At 48.0% G+C, this 17,451-nt stretch overlaps 1 protein-coding gene across 1 annotated transcript; it reads left to right on the top strand.

Moving 5' to 3' along the window:
* The first annotated feature begins 11,631 nt into the window (after nt 1-11,631).
* LOC135885109 (immunoglobulin superfamily containing leucine-rich repeat protein 2-like) lies at nt 11,632-15,654 on the top strand. The gene is made up of 2 exons (XM_065412738.1): nt 11,632-11,720; nt 13,611-15,654. Exons 1-2 carry the CDS (start codon nt 11,683-11,685, stop codon nt 15,652-15,654), a joined length of 2,082 nt encoding a protein of 693 aa, XP_065268810.1. The 5' UTR covers nt 11,632-11,682.
* The last annotated feature ends 1,797 nt before the right edge of the window (nt 15,655-17,451 follow it).

Here is a 17,451-nt window from a genome sequence, read left to right as displayed (position 1 = left end):
CCTGTCTGAGTCCTTGGTCAGCCAAGACGGACTTTCCTACCAGTTCAACATCATACTTCTGAGTGGTGCCCGGAGCACCTACTTCATAGATCTCACTGCAAGTCACTGCCATTTATTCTCCCTGTTTTGGGGGGCAGTTTGGTGGGATAGGTGACTCATGGGAGGGACTAAAAGGAGGGCACCAGCTAAAGGGGGGCACGTGACCTCCCCACATGACCGTCCCTCGTGACTGCCCCCTGCCCGGGGCCCCCGCACTTTCCCTATGCCCTCCCCATCCCATGTTACCTGGGAGAGAGGGGTCTGTTCTCCCGTTGTGCCGCATAGTGATTTCAGGATACCGATTTGTGTCACCTGGCTGGGGTCTGTACACCCCGCCGGAGGATGGGGCTGGGGGCTGTACTGGTACAGCCACGCCGGAGCAGCTGCCTGGCTCCCCACACCAGCAGCTCCTCTTGTGCAGCTATACCAGTACCGCCCGCAGCCCAACCCCCAGCCCTGTCCTCCAGTAGGGCTGTACAGACCCCAGCCAGGAAACGCAGCTGCGTGGAAGGGCTGGGGGCAGGGCTGGGGCGGTACAGCCATGCCGGAGGAACTGCTGGCAGCCCCATGTTCTGCTCCTTTCACCGCTGCTGTTCCCTGCTGAATGTGCCCCTCTCCCCCCGGCATCTGGGGAGGGGCATGTGACCCTTCTTGCCCCTCCCAGGCGTCGCTGACCTACACATAGAGCTGGAAAATGCAGGTGAGGGGGAGTTCCATGCTCTCTCTCTCTCTCTCTCCTTCCCAAAGGCAATGGAGGAATAATTCCATTTCCTGCTCTGCCAGGGATGCCAGAAAGAACCCAGAAATCCCAAGCTCCTGTCCAGCCTTCACACCTTGTGCGCCAACTGTCTAGAAGTGAACAAGTCCATTGTCCAGTGCCCCATCTGCCGCGCTCCCATCCCACAAGCCAGCGGGATCCCAGACCAGCACAACCTGCTCTTCGCCCAGCTGTGCACCTACCAGAAGATCGTCAAAGGCAATGACCTGGTCTGTGACAACTGTGGGCAAGGGGCAGCGTTCTGGTGCTCTGACTGCGATGAGTGCCTTTGCATCAAGAGGTTTGAGACCCACCAAAGGTATCTAAAGCGAGAGAGCCATGAGGCCAAGGTGGTGAGGGAGCTCAAGGTGGGATCTGCCAGGGAGTTTCTTGGTGGTTCCAGGAAGCTCAGTAACTTGTCCTGTGCCAATCCAACCCACACGAACCAGATGCTGAGGTAATGTTCACAACCTGATCTGTTTTCTGTGCAGTTACACCCAGAGTCTCTTTCCAGGCCCAGCTTTCTTTTTCATATGTAGGCAAAACATCAAAACAGTTCCTCAGCCCAGCCTGGGCTCCAGCTCCCAGCCCCGTTCAGTCCTTCCTGCTTCAGGGCCTGCTGCAGGATTCTTCTGTCCGCTCTTAGGTGAGCACCACCTCCCAGTGTTCTCACCCCAGAGGCTCCCGTTCCCCAGCAGGTTCCCACTGCCTCCCCTCCAGGGAACTCACTCTACTCCTGCTCCCCCTTCCCTCCTGACAGCCAAGCTGGGTTCGCTGACTGTGAGCATGTGAAAAACAGCTGGGTGTCTATGAAAATGGTTGTGAATCCTGATGGCCCTGAACTTCCACTCTAATGAATTGTTGTTTGAAAAACAGTGCTGGAAAGAGGGCAGTTCCTTACTTGGTATTTTACTAGTTTCAATTATCTACTCAGAGAGTGCAAATGAGAGCATGTGGCTTAGGTGACAAATCATACAGCAGGAATCATCAACAGTGACCAGTCAACATGAAACGTTGGTGAACGATCCATGATCTGAAATGTTTTTGTTTAGACTCTTCAGTGACTATTAATGAATAGCAAAGATTCTGCTGGTTCTGGAGTAGGACTGGGCTCATTGGCATCAGTAGGGGCAGGGTTGGGCCCCATCGCTCCATCCGGGATAGGCTGCCCCCATTGGCATTAGGGAGGGGAAGGGGGCAGGGCTGGACTCCAGCAAGACTTGTGCAATGAGCAAGTTGGCCAAGTTGTGATTACCTTGATACTAAGACCACAGGACAGTGACTTCTTCACATGCTAACTCTGGTGTGGTTAGTGATTTGCTCTTGTCTGTAAGTAGCACAACTGGAATCTCTGCAATGCTGTTGACTGGAATTCCCCTTGGAACACTAAACTCCCGATCCACTTGTTAGCGATCAAACCCACCTGGGACCCTCTTCCCCAATTCAGTCTTTGTTCCTCCGATGTTTCCAGGTGTTGTCTTGGAGGGGAGTGAGTCCTAGTCATGATGTCACTCCCCCCTTATATAGTTTTTCCATAAGGTAGGAACCCCTTTGTTCCCAGCCCAGTTTGTGGAAAAGTACAGGTACCAAAATGGCGTTCAGTGTCATGTGATCTGGTCACAAGCCCTTGCATTCTCTCCATGAGTCATGGCAGCCATTGCCCATAGGCTGACTGAAGCATCCATAAGCTCTTCCGTGGTCCATTGTCTTTGTTGATGGGCCATTAGCACTATCTAGCTTCTTCATTGTTGTACCTGAAAGGCTAGTTGTAGGTGTTTCCAACTTCATAGAATCATAGAAGATTAGGGTTGGAAGAGACCTTAGGAAGTCATCTAGTCCAACCCCCTGCTCAAAGCAGGACCAACCCCAACTAATCCCAGCCAGAGCTTGGTCAAACCGGGCCTTAAAAACCTCTAAGGATGGAGATTCCACCACCTCCCTAGGTAACCCATTCCAGTGCTTCACCACCCTCCTAGAGAAATAGTGTTTCCTAATATCCAACCTAGACCTCCCCCACTGCAACTTGAGACCATTGCTCCTTGTTCTGTCATCTACCACCACTGAAAACAACCTAGCTCCATCCTCTTTGGAACCCCCCCTTTAGGTAGTTGAAGGTTGCTATCAAATCCCCCCTCACTCTCCTCTTCTGCAGACTAAATAAGCCCAGTTCCCTCAGCCTCTCCTCATAAGTCATGTGTCCCAGCCCCCTAATCATTTTCGTTGCCCTCTGCTGGACTCTCTCCAATTTGTCCACATCCTTTCTGTAGTGGGGGGCCCAAAACTGAATGCAATACGCCAGATGTGGCCTCACCAGTGCAGAATAGAGGGGAATAATCACTTCCCTCAATCTGCTGGCAACGCTTCTACTAATGCAGCCCAATATGCTGTTAGCCTTCTTGGCAACAAGGGCACACTGTTGACTCATATCTAGCTTCTCGTCCACTGTAATCCCCAGGTCCTTTTCTGCAGAACTGCCGCTTAGCCAGTCGGTCCTCAGCCTGTAGCAGTGCATAGGATTCTTCCGTCCTAAGTGGAGGACTCTGAACTTACCCTTGTTGAACCTCACCAGATTTATTTTGGCCCAATCCTCCAATTTGTCTAGGTCACTCTGGACCCTATCTACCTCTCCCCCCAGCTTAGTGTCATCCACAAACTTGCTGAGGGTGCAATCCATCCCATCATCCAGATCATGAATGAAGATGTTGAACAAAACTGGCCCCAGGACCGACCCCTGGGGCACTCCGCTTGATACTGGCTGCCAACTAGACATCAAGCCATTGATCACTACCCATTGAACCCAATGATCTAGCCAGCTTTCTATCCACCTTATAATCCATTCATACAATCCATATTTCTTTAACTTGCTGGCAAGAGTACTTTAGGAGACCATATCAAAAGCTTTGCTAAAGTCAAGGTATGTCATGTCCACCGCTTTCCCCATACCCACAGTCAGTTATCTCATCATAGAAGGCCATCAGGTTGGTCAGGCATGACTTGCCCTTGGTGAAGCCATGTTGACTGTTCCTGATCACCTTCCTCTCCTCCAAGTGGGTGGCACAGCCTGTGGCTCATGATCTGTCAAGTGTTTCTACTCCTAAAGGCCCCAGCTGGAGACTCAGCAGACCCAGGTTGTAGTCCTGCCACTCCTCACAGTTATGCTGATTTATACCCACTACAGCTCTGGCTCATTGACTCTAGTAGGGACACAGTGATTTACACCAGCTGGGGATCTAGCCTGCTTATTTCATTAGAGCTGCACCATTCACACCAGCTGGATATCTGCCCCACAGTCCATCTTCCCCTTGGTTTGCATCAAAATCAGTGTTTCTCAACCTATTTACCATTGTGGGCCACATCCACACAATATATGTACTACCTATATAGCCCTCAGGATGTCATATGGGCTGCAGCTGTGTGCTGGTTGGGCCACAAGCAGCCCGCGGGCCCCACGTTGAGAACCACTGGTCTAACTGCATTTCTAAAGCTTTCACGTGATGAGAACTCTAGGGTACTCCCCGAGATGGGGCAGCAGGTGACTGCCAGAAGCAGGGCATGTTTCCAGCAGGAGGGTCCACGAGCCGTCAGTGCAGCCTCTTTAATTATCACATGTGGCACCTCTCCAGAGCTTTCCATCCCAGGAGCTCATAAAATGGCCCAAAGCAGGGCCTCGTGATCCTCATTTTACAAATGGGGAAACTGAGGCACAGGGTCACAATGTGGATTCCCAAGGTGAGCCCATGGCAGAATCATGAATAGCAGCTAGGTCTCCTGACTCCCAGGCTAATGTTCTGTTCACCACACCGTACTGCCAGCAAACATTCACTCTTTGACCTTCTGTATGGGTCGACAGCTTGTACAAACACATTTTCATACTTATAGTTTCATTGCATCCAGGATTTTCTTTCCCCTCCCATAAAATACCAGACTCAGCTGAAGATGTAGCTAGGAAAATATGGAAGCAATTGCACAGTCCATCCACCAGGAGGAGCTTTTGCCATAGGTCAGTATAGAACTGAAGTAAAGAGTATCAGGGTTAGAGAAACAGGAAAAATCACCCTGATGTCTGCACTTGGATAGTCCAAGAGGTCTTTTCCATGACCTGTTTCTAGCATCAGGATACCACTCCCCATGCACACAGTCACCGGAACATGTCTTGAAAAACACTGATGCAGTATTTCAGCACCTTGTCTCCGGTCACAAGATGGACAAGAAGTCTTAGTAGGAGGTAGAAAAGGGGTCAATGAATTACGGTAACTTTCATCTGGGTCAGAGCTCATCCTCTAGAAAGACCCTTGCAAAATTGCTGAGGATCCAATCAGCAGGGCATGGTGTCACTTTTCCAAGTCCCGGCCCAATGTACTTGATAAAAAGATACACATAGTAATATATGTACTGCTAGCAATAGATGCCTGGATCTAGTGCTGGCTTTCCACACAGGGGTGAATTTCATCCCAAAGCAATACAGGTGAGGTCTTGGTCAGGAGTTCCATAGAGGGGATCTGGTAACCTCATATGCCTGGGCAACTCTTGCACTGTTTACATAGACAAAACTGCCTTGGACTCCTAGGCTGGGTTTTGCCTGAGCAAGGACTGCAGGATTGGGCCACAAAAGGAGAAGGCATCGATAATCAGAGTGGAATTCAGTTCTTCATTTGTGTGCTATGGGGTTGTGTTGGGATATATATATATTCCAACATTACCCCCTCTTGATACAATAATTAATGGCATAATCATGTATCAGTTTATAATTTTGCAAGCAATTCAATTTTATATATCACTTGCTCCAAAACTTCTTGTCGCTTTCTTATTCAGCAGTATAAATATAGCATAATAAAGGTTAATAAAATCATTAATGCAAATAATATCACAATAGGATGTAGCATTAAATTTAGAAGAGCTGTGACACTGGGAAACCATCCTTTAAAACATCATAACAATGAGAAATTACCAATTCTTCTTCTTTCCCCAATTTTAATATTTGACCATTGTGGATCAAAATGTTTATTTTTCCCAGCTGAGCAGACTTAGATACATCTTTTGCATATTGTCTGATTTTTTCACTTTCATCAATCAGTTTTTCCCAATGTATCCCCAAATCAAAGGTCCAGTCCACATCTTTTGGTTCCCAAACAATTTCCTTTTTTAAAAATAGAGGACCTCGATAAATAATTCCATTAATAATGACCTCTGTTACATTTCATTTACATGACTCAGTTGGGCCTTTTTCTGTCATACTTCCCCAAAATACATGTTTTTCAGTGGTTACCACACAAATACACCCATTGCCTAAATCAAAGACTCTTGTGCCATTAGAGGCTAAATATTGCCTGGTACATTGTCCGCTTGAATGGTTCAATTGACATCCCTCTAGGGACCAAGTTAGTTGTAGGCACACCTATTTGCTTCTTCCCCCCTCGTCACAATGTTTTGTTAATTCTACTAATTTATAATCCCCTTCTTCTTGAATCAAGTGTGTCTTACTTATTTCTATTTGCCATAACTCTCCATTCATAATTTTTGGCAACACCCAGGCCATTGCTGCTTTTCTTTGCTTCCCTGTGTTGTACAACAGCATTCTGCCTTTCCATTCTCCCCTCAGAGTGGCTTGATCCCAATTAAATTCCATATATTTCTTCCATTTTGTAATTCATTGATTCCATATATGAGGATCTTTGAACCATTAAAAAGGCCATTGTCCATTATGTAACAGATTAACCATTCACTGTATGTATTGTATCTCATAGGTTTGTATCTGTACACATCGTATTGCTAATAAAGTTTTATTGTCAACTTCAGACACACCAAACAGATTTACATTTAGAGACGTTTTCAAGGCTTGGGCTTGTTTCAACTGGAGTTCCATACTTCTTATTCCTTGTTCCGATAATGCACCAAAATTTTGTGTCACATGTCTGTATAGCCCCCAAAATCTTACCCAAAGCTGATATTTTCCCTTGTAACGTCTCAATATCAAAGGAGTTTAAAACTCCAGCTCCAATACTACCTACAATATATTCACCTATACCTCTCTGTTGTATAGTCCTGTCTCCCCATTGTTGTTGCCACGCTTGTAACAGAGGCAAAGCATATGGCATACACTCTGGATGTTGCGCATTTATGTTTACTTGCACTCCTTCCAACCAGATTGTTAGATCCACAATAGTTGGAGCTTCGATTACTTCTTCCCTCCTATAGGGGGGCTCGTCTGCCATGATTCTTTGTGCAATCTTGTTTACTGGTATCTGATTAATAAGCAATAAAAACCCAACCATATCCACGAAAATATATTCTCCAAATATTCAAAAAACATAAAAGCCAACAACCATATTTCTACCCCTTTCTCTTGACTCCCTCACAGGTCCTCTCCATACCAAATATCATTAGAATCCAAATCCAAATCTCTCTCTTTTTGACACTCAGCCGCAACTTGCAGATACTGTATTTTCACTTGCTTTTTCAATGCTGCTATAGTTTTCTGGCACCAGCTGTGAGAAACACTTGTGATCTCCTCTTCCTTAGTCAAATCTCGAAATAACTGTTTCATTCCTATCACTTGATGGTCTAATTTATCTTTGTTTGCTTTAATCTTTTCCCAATCCATCATTCTTTAATCCAGTTCCCTATTTTGTTTCCCCATTTGTTCTGAGTTTGCATTATCTGTGCCTGCCTCAATTCCCTTTACAAATTTTCCTGGCAAGTTTTAAAATTATCTTGTAATGTTTATAACTCTGCACAGACTTAATTCTGCACAGACTTCCCCCTTACATGCAATTTCCTTTTTTACAGCTTGCCACAACAGCCATACTACTGCCATTTGCTTTTTACTGGCATTAGGCTTGTACAGCTGTACATATTTCTCAGACATGTTTTCTAAGGTATCAAGTGTTACATCCAGTTCCCTCGCACCTCCCATCCAAGGGCATGTTCCAAATGCAATAATCTCCTTCTCTAGCAGACTTTGGGCTCTAGTATAGTATGTTTGGGGTGTGAATGTGGAGTGAGTAAGGTTTGTTTTGTAATCAATAAAGATAATTTAGAGTATTATATACCAACACTGTCTGGTATCTGCTTACTCCCCATCCCATAGGGAGGCCTCTATTGAGAGTCTAACAGTGGGGCTATATTAAATCCCAACTGCCCCACTGGCCCACACATCCGTGTGTTGGTCATCTTCGATCCCACCTCCCCCCACGCCTCATCCATCTAGATACCTATTTGTATATAATATGGGTATTCTGGTGGTACCTAAGGGCCAGCCAAGAGTGGGAACCCATTGTGCTTGGTGCTGTACAAACACCCAGTAATAGATGTTCCCTGCCCCCAAAGAGCTTGCAGTCAAAATAGATAACTTGCACTCCACACGTAGGGGACATCTGGGGGGAGATACAAGAAGGAGAGAGGGGGCCAGGAATCAGGGGCGGCTCTATGTATTTTGCCGCCCCAAGCATGGCAGTCAGGCAGCCTTCGGCGGCATGCCTGCAGGAGGTCGCCGGTCCCGCGCCTTCGGCGTACCCGCCGCCAAATTGCCGCCGAAACCGCGGGCCCGGCAGTCCTCCTGCAGGCATGCTGCCCTCATGGCGACCGGCAGGCCGCCCCCCGCGGCTTGCCGCCCCAGGCACGCGCTTGATGCACTGGTGCCTGGAGCCACCCCTGCCAGGAATGGAAGCTAGGTCTCCTCAGTGACAGGACAGAGCCTTATCCGCTAGGCCATTCTTCCTCCCCACCGCCTTTTGTCCTCCTCCCCCAACCTACGGTGGACTGAGCCCAAGCTTCTGATGTGAGTGAAAAACCTACCAGTGGGCTTTTGATCCGGCCCTTTGCCCCTCCCGGCCCCGAGGCCAGCAGTTGGAAGGACAGGGCCATGTCTGTTCCAGGAGGTGCAGCGGTGTTTTACTGCAGACACTTGTGGAATTGCCGGAATGGGTTAGAGCCATGGGCTATGCTTCACTTAATGTCCTGTCCCTAGCATAATGAAGGCCACTGCTTTCCCGTGTGAAATGGGGCCCTGCCGACTGGGCAGAAACCATTGATGGGTTGCACTACTTCTCAAGCAGGTCACTCGTTAGCCGAAAACCGCCCCCAGCCTCCGTTACGAGTAACAACAGTTACAAGGCTGTGATCGCAGAGAACCAGGCATCGTAACGCGGAATATTTCATCCCCTCCGTCTCACTTGGTTACCAGTCAAAACAAAGGCAATCAGGTCTTCAAGCTGCTGGGGATAATGAGGAGTCTCTCTCGGAGAGACAGCTCAACCACCAGCCCGTCAGGGTGAGAAAGAAGCCCTGAGTTCACCCCTCAATTGCTTGTGTTGTGGCGGGCGGGAGCTGTCTGCTGGTTCCTTCGGTGCAGCCTGCTTTAAGCAGCATCAATAGGAGAGACAGTTTGTAAAAGCTTGTAACACAGCCCGGAGAGCTTCCTTTATTAAGCTGTTTTCAAAAATAAATAGCAGGTCCCTTAATGCTGACAGAGCTCGGGGGGCTAGGAACTGTCTGTCTGGCACCGCGGAACAGCTGAGAGACGGAGGCATTTCGCTGTTTAGTGTTAAAGAAAAAGTGATGTCCTCAGCATCAGAGGAATTGAAAACAATCCTTGTCTAACTAGCTGCAAATCAGCCCTAGTTTTGCCTTTCTAATCCCAATCGACCTGCAATTCTCCTACAAGAAAATACTGCACTGTTAAGGAAGCAATGTCCGGGCTGGAGCCACGTTAGCTCTAGACTCCATCATAAGCAGGTGTAGATTTCCCTGAGTTATTAGGGGAGGATGGGACTTTAGAGCCCAGAGGCAATTAAATAATTAGACTCGTCTTTTAGCTGCAAAGTAACTTTCTTCACCTGCTTTTCCAGTCTATTCCATCTTCTCTACCGCCTCACCACAGATGAGATCCCAAAAGGCAGATCCAATTATAGGCAGGGCAAACTGTTGAATCCATCGTCTCCATCTCGCCCTAAAGTCCTCCAGAGTGGACTAAATAGTCTAAATAGGCAAGACAGAATTATTACCTTCATTGTACAGATGAGAAAACTGAGGCCGACAGAAATTAAATGATTTGCCCAAGATCACACAGGGAATCAGTGGCAGAGCCAAGAATTGAGCCCAGCTCTTCTGAGTCTTAATGCAGCACCTTCACTTAACCACAGGACCATGCACAACCCTCAGGGCAAGAGCTCACCTTCTTTCCAAAAGTTACAGGCTTGCTCAGGAGACAATAACGGATTTTGATTCACCAGACTTTTAAGATCTGCACGGAAAGGCAGCAGCGCGCTAGCACCAATTCTTGCTTTATGTTGCCAAAGATGATTTTACTGTTGTCGAGCTGACACCAGTCCCACCCTGGCCACTGCAGCTCGCTCGCTCTGCTCTGCTCTCCCCAAACTCCAGCCAATGACAGATGTCCCCGGCAGTGGCTTTATACGGTTTAATTTGCATGATCACGCCAGATACCGTTCACCTTTGTACAGGCTGATTTGTTTCTCCAGGAGCTGCATGCAAATAAACCTGAGGAGTTGGGACACTGTGCTGAGCATTTGAGCACAGCAGACCCTCCGAGTGGGATCAGAGCAGGTAGGCAAATTTGGATTTGCCTACACAGGGTGACACCAGTTTAACGGGTCTAATTTTAATCGATTTTATTAAACCAGTGCAACAGACCAGGTGGAATGGTGGGTCTTATTTCAGTTTAAACTAGGCTCATTTCGGTTTAGTTTACTGCAATTAGAAACAGGTTTAAACTAAACCAAGATAACCAATTTAAGAGGGTCTACACAGGCATTTGTGCCAGATGAATTAAACTGGTTTAAGTAAATCCGCTTCACTGAAGTAGTGCAAATGTCTGTGTAGATGAGGCAAAGAAAGAAAGATGAGTTTTAGAACAATTTCAGGGTACGCTGTTTGTTTAACAAAGCACTGTGCTCTGTGGGTGTTAGTATTTAATTTTAAAAGCTTCTTCCAAAGCAGAGGACCCTTTTCAGAGGTTCTTTTCAGACCCCCCCCCCTTTTTGGCATTCATTTAAATGCTGGCCATTAAAATATGTATGAGCATGACAGAGGGTATTGATTTTATTAGAGACACCCGGCAAAACTGGATAAACCCTTATTCATTCACAGAGGGTCCCGCCACACCCAAACGTGTGTGGGGTTGAATATGTAGACACATGTCGCACATATTCTGTATACAATGTGTGTATATTCCCTGCACGTGAGTAAGTGTGTGTGTGTGCAAAATGTAGCAGTATATATATGTGTGTGTGTGTGTGTGTAATGTTTATGTATATAGATGTACAAACGTAATGAATGTACCTGTATATGTTCATAAGTGAACGTATAAAATATTATAGTGGGTTTACGTGTGCACATCCATGTTTGATGGATGGATGTATTTGTACACACATCTAGTTACGATTTATACCCACGCGTGAAAGGAATCTACACCTATTACTATATAGTAACATTATATGGAAGTACTGTACACCAAAATGTATATTTCTTCCTGCATGTGGGTTTTCCTTCATCAGGTCATTTCTCCCTTAACACAATAGATCTGAGAGTTTATAACTCTCTGATTACATATATACAATGGCGATTCAACTCATTTTAAATGATTTTTGGGTTAATTTTTCAAATATCCATTTGTGTACATGTTGAATGGTTAAAACTTAACAATAGTTTTATTGTTTCCCCTCTTGCCTCATTGAATTAAAAAAAAAACATGCTCAGCAGCGGTAGCATCATTTCCTTCTTGCTTTCAGATGCTGCAGATGCCTCCAGAATTACTTGGAGGAGGGGGATCAATTCTGCAAATAAAATCAATTATTTATTTTGTTTAATATAGTTCAAAACCTAACGAGCTCTGGGCGGAAAGGACTAGCAGAAGCAGGTCGAGAGAGATGGAGCTAAAAGACTTTATGCAAACCCATGCGTGGAGGTGAGGTTGATCACGATCGGTTCTCACTGAGGCTGCATCAAATCAACTGCATGCTTATTTTTCTTTTAAAAGAGTTTAAGCCGTTCAAAACAGCAAACTCGTCCCAGATAATCTAGTCCAGCCCCCTCCTTTGTTTCTCCCCACACTGAAGTGCTTAGAAGCTATTTGCATTCAATTAGTGCACAACAAATAGATTCACTAAACATGGAATGTGGGGGAGAGGGCGGAGAGTTGAAAGCTGGCACATGGACTGGGAAACATATTGACATGATAAATATTGCATTGGGTTTGGTGGGAGTCCCTGCAGCTTTAACACACTCAGAATATGCAGGAGGTGGGAGAGGCTAGGCGCGCTCCCTGGCGCATCGGGAGCGCGCACTGACTCTCCAACCCAGCAGCAATTTAAAAAAGGGAGGGGGCCAAAGGGGGATCAGTCATCAGGATAGTGGGACTCGCAGCCTGGGCAGCTCAAAGCTCCAAAAATGTGTGTTGCCTCTGCGATTGCAAAATTAAAGCCAGCCACCACCAGGAGCAACAGATCCACAGCTGCCCACCCATCTCTGGGGCTCCCTGTACTTCCCAACTAAATGCCTGGAATTCAGTCTGGCTTCTGCAGCTGGGTGCTTTCCTGGAAGCTGCCCCCATAGATCTGCACTCCAGATCCCAAGCTGAGCAGGTAAGGCTGGGCAAACTTCACCTGCGCGTAGGACGTTAGCTGGAGGAGATCCCTTTCCTTTTTGGTTTTGGGAGCTGCCTGCAGTTATGCAAATTGTGGTAGCTTTTGTGTGCCACGCGCGGCATGGTTGTAAAGGCAGGGCAGGATGGACTAGAAGCGTGTATTTCAAAGAAGGGACCGCAGGTACAAACAGCTTTGCTGGCGGAAAAAGAAAATGATCTCTTCTGATGCTATGGTAGATAGGATCCTTGTTCCCTTGCAATCAATGGGAGTTGTGCCATTGGCTCCAGTAGGGCCCCAAATGTTAGATCTGTTTCTAGCTGGGGTGTTTGTCTTCGCATCTGAGGCAGGGAAGCAGCAGGGGTACATGGCAGAAATGCTAATGTTTCCCTAGCTTTCTGATCCGCAGCCTCTCCCAAATGGCACGGTTTGTCTTCAAATTAATACCAGGGAAACTACAGGTAATTAGGGTAAATCTGAGCGTGGTTTTACACATTTATAGATAAGGATCTTTCCTTATTCATGTCTCTGTGGGCAGCAAACGACAGATCTAGCTGCATGCTTTTTATTGTCAAAGTTTATAATCATTGCTTTATCAATTGTTCTGTTATCAGTCTAAGACAGCGCTTTTTGGAGAATGTATTTCTTCTCCTGGAGCTTTCTCATGGTGTTCAGTGCCACGCAGCTTCAGGACCAATTCAACAGGAAAGTCTAAGAAAGGAATGCCGGGGCTTTTAAAAGGAAAGGCTAGACCGTGTATATTTTAACGCAATTTAAAAACTGCACGGTGCTGTTTCGGGTGTGCCGGAAACGTGGTTCGATGATGTATTATATAGAGTCCTTGCAACTTCCAAACGGCATGCGATCCGATGAAAGAAAGGCAGACAGACAGAGAAAAAGACAGGCAGAAAGAAAACGAATTGAAACAATGATTTGTTGGCTCTTAGCTCTGGTTTGGGTGTGTTACTGCTTAGGCTGATGTTATTTTGCGTATCACACATGTCCGGGGGTCCGCGTGTGCAGCGCACTGTCCCCTGAGCAGGGAGCTCTTGCTACCTTGGGTTTTCCGTCGGGAGCAGAGCGCTGCTTCCTGTTCTCCCTGGGCTAAGGGGAAAGCGGAGGGATCAGGCTGCTCCCAAGTCAGAGAGCGCAGCGGTGTCTCCGAGGCTAGGAGCGGGTGGGGTAATCGTGCCTGTTTCTGTCTCTGGCTGCAGGAGGAAGATGGACCCGTTGCTCTGGCTGTGGATCGCAGCTTTCCTGGGGGTAAGCCAGGGCTGCCCGGAGCCCTGCTCCTGTGTGGACAAATACGCCCATCAGTTCGCAGACTGCGCTTACAAAGATCTGCAGGCGGTCCCCGTGGGGCTGCCCTCCAACGTGACCACCCTCAGCCTGTCCGCCAACAAGATCACCTCCCTGCAGAAGAGCTCCTTCGTGGAGGTCACCCAGGTCACCTCGCTGTGGCTGGCGCACAACGAGATCAGCGCCATCGAGCAGGGCACCTTCGCCATCCTGGTGCAGCTGAAGAACCTGGACATCAGCTACAACCAGATCATAGACTTCCCCTGGGGGGATCTGTACAACCTCAGCGCCCTGCAGCTACTCAAGATGAACAACAACCACATGGTGAAGCTGCCCTGGGAGGCCTTCCACACCCTGAAAGACCTGAGGTCCCTGCGCATCAACAACAACAAGTTCACCACCATCGCCGAGGGCACTTTCGATTCTCTGACTTCCCTGTCTCACCTGCAGATCTACAACAACCCCTTCAACTGCACCTGCAGGCTTCTGTGGCTGAAGAGCTGGACTGAGAACACCCTGATATCCATCCCCGAGAGGGACTCCATCAGCTGTGTAGCCCCGGACAGCCTCCGAGGCGTCCCCCTGGGGAGGATCCCAGACCTGCAGTGCGCGCCTCCCTCCGTGCAGCTGACCTACCACCCCAACCTGGACAACACCGAGCTCTATGACGGCTTCACGCTCCTGCTGCACTGCAGCGTCAGGGGCAGCCCCCAGCCGGAGATCAGCTGGAAGGTGCAGACCGCCAGCCAAGACCTGGAGATAAAGGGGCCCGGCGTGGAGAGGGTTGGGAACGAGCTACCCGCTGGCAGCTCCAAGCAGGGCGAGGAGCGCTTCCTGGTCTACGGGAACGGCACCCTGGTCATCCCCCACCTGAGCAAGCACGAGGAAGGGACCTACACCTGCCTGGCCACCAACGAGCTGGGTAGCAACCAGACCTCGGTCAACGTGGCTGTGGCCGGGGCCCAGAAATACCCCGCCCGCCCCATGGAGGATCCCCTGGCCGGCAAAGCGCAGCCGGGCGAGAGGAAGCCGGGCCCTAAGGGCTCCAAGAACAGCGTCCTCAGCCCCGAGGAGAGGCCCAAACCCCTCAGCCCCACCCGGCACAGCTCCCACTCTCCGGGCCTGGAGCAGGTCCCCGCCAAGCGGCCCCCCTTCGAGAAGAATTGCGGTTCCAGCGCGGACACCCAGTACGTCTCCAACCATGCCTTCAACCAGAGCGGCCAGCTGAAGCAGCACACCTTCGACCTGGGCGTCATCGCGCTGGACGTGTCGGAGAAGGAGGCCAAGGTGCAGCTCACCCCCTTCTACGGCCAGCCGGAAAAAGCCCACCTGCGGGCGCTCTACCTGTGCGCGGAGAGCGGCCAGGGCCACTCCATGGTCCAGTGGTCCAGGATCGAGGAAGGAGTGAACTCCTACTGGTTCCAGGGCTTGACCCCCGGCACCAACTACTCGGTCTGCCTGACCTACCTGGGGGAGGACTGCCAGGTACAAGTGGTCTTCACCACCAAGAAGGAGATCCCCTCCCTCATCATCATCGTGGTGGTCAGCATCTTCCTGCTGGCCCTGGCCACCGTCCCCCTGCTGGGGGCCACCTGCTGCCACCTGCTCTCCAAGTATCAGGGCAAAACCTACAAACTCATCATGAAGGCCCAGAACCCGGACCAGATGGAGAAGCACATAGCGGCCGACTTCGACCAGCGGGCCTCTTACCTAGAGTCGGAAAAGAACTACAACCCAAGTGAGGCGGGGGATGGTGAGGAGGAGCGGGAGGCGGAGGGGGAGAGGGAGCTGGAGCGAGACGAGAGCCTGGTGGCCGAGTCCATCGCCGAGTCCCAATCCAAAGCCAACCCGGAGGAGTTTGAGGTGGGGTCCGAATACAGCGACAGGCTGCCCCTGGGGGCCGAGGCTGTGAACATCTCCCAAGAGATCAATGGGAACTACAGGCAGCCAGCTCGCTGATCCGACCCCTGGCCACCCCCCAGCCACCGCCCCAACCTGTATATCGTATAATACAGTAAGATACAAACTCGAGGTGGGACCTGAGTCATTCACTGGTTGATCAGCTACATCCTTCCAAAGACACTTCTGCCAACAGCCCAGCGTGGGGGAAACCCAACAGAATTCAGATCCCAACCCGTTTTTCTGGCCTCACTAAGTACTTCAGGGTGGGGTCGATTTTTTAAACAAAATAGGTGGAATGAATTGGCCTTTAAAAAAAGTTTTTAACATACTATTTGAAATATAAAGTTTTAAAACAAAACAAAACCATCTGCTCCCAACATATTAATCCTAAACGGAGGCTGTGGTCTTTTTTAAAAACTATGTTGGTTTGTTACAATTAAAATACAATGGATTGACTATTTCCCCCTCTTTCACATAAGAAAATCCGAAAATATCCTGAGTTAATTTCATCAAGGCCAGTTGTCAATTTCAAGCGTGAGTGTTGTCAATTTCAGCAAGTTTCTGTGCTGGACAGCTCCCATCCCCGTCCCAAGCCAATGCAAACAGCTGTGCCCTTCCCACGCTGGGATGTATAAATCCGTGTATGGGGAGGATGGGTGAGTGGGTAACTGAAACCCACACCGGTCCTGACCATCCGATCAAAGATACACAAGGTGATCTAGCGGGTCATCTGTACCTAGACAGTATTAATGGAGCCGTGGTGTAGAATTTGAGATGTGTGTGTGACTTGGTCCTCTCTTAACTTGTGGGTGCTTCTCATTTCTTTAGAGGTAGGGGAGGGAGTGTGGAAATAACACCACCTCTGATCTTTGTTGTCCCTTTTCCCCAGACCTTCTGGGAGGCATGTGACTCACTGAGATTTCCTAGATGTTTATTGAGTAGAGTAGCGTGCTTATAGAGAAATGTATGTACCCTTGATGTGAGTCTGTGATGTTTAAAGGGGAACGGGAAATGATAGGTAACTTTTGTCGTGGAATTGAGAAAAATCTGAAATGTATATGCAGCAGGTGCATCTGTGAGTTTTTTATTTTTTGACTCTGTATTAAAAAAGCACCAAAAATCAAAATGAAATCAGCACAACTGTCCCCAAGGCGGAGAAAGATTGTTTGTTAATTGATTGTTAAATACTTTCAAAAGCAACCTTAAAAAGAAACGGAACCATAACCTTTTCTAAGCGCTTCTGTATGTGCAGAGTCAATAAAACAGATTTAAAATGGACTATTTGCCCATTATTTATGGGGGGATATGGGTAAATTAATGGAAAATCAAATCCATATTTCAGCTTAAATTAAAAAGCTGTAGTATAATTATTTCCCCTACACTATTCTGCTTTGTCTTAAACTGGAATTTTATTTTTCAGATGCAGTTATTTTTTAAATTGTGGTTGTGATCATTCTAATTTCTCCGGAGGGATTTTTTTTCCCTCGTGGTTTTGTTTGTTTTTGTACCATTTTCTTTCTCGTTAAAGAATTTGGGGTCGTCGTTATAGGTGGCAGTTTCAGGGGATTCTTGAATTAGTTACTCAGGTTTCTGAATTACAAAGCGACAGCCTGCTTTGTTTCATAGGTACCTTTTGTCTGTGTTTACCTTTACAAGCACAGGGACATTTGAAGAGTTGATTTGATCGCCAATAACATGTTTTGCTTTGTTTCACGAAGTAATTTTAAAAAAAAAACCCGAGACACAAAAAACTGGGAAGGAAATAACCCTAACCCCGATCCCAACAATAAATTCGTCTACGATGCAGGGAAAGCATTGAGAAAGTTGTTACATGGATGGAGCAAGAATAAAACT

The sequence above is a fragment of the Emys orbicularis genome, chromosome 10, assembly GCF_028017835.1.
Source record: "Emys orbicularis isolate rEmyOrb1 chromosome 10, rEmyOrb1.hap1, whole genome shotgun sequence".
NCBI classification, from domain to species: domain Eukaryota; kingdom Metazoa; phylum Chordata; order Testudines; family Emydidae; genus Emys; species Emys orbicularis.
The sequence above is the reverse complement of the archived record's forward strand: the minus strand, read 5'-3'. Positions and strand labels throughout refer to the sequence as shown.

Bases quoted from the DNA above. Each gene is read 5' to 3' on its own strand.
- LOC135885109 (XM_065412738.1), top strand. From the start codon at position 11,683: ATGGAGCTAAAAGACTTTATGCAAACCCATGCGTGGAG. The intron at 11,721-13,610 runs GTGAGGTTGATC...CTCTGGCTGCAG, and splicing joins ATGCAAACCCATGCGTGGAG to GAGGAAGATGGACCCGTTGC.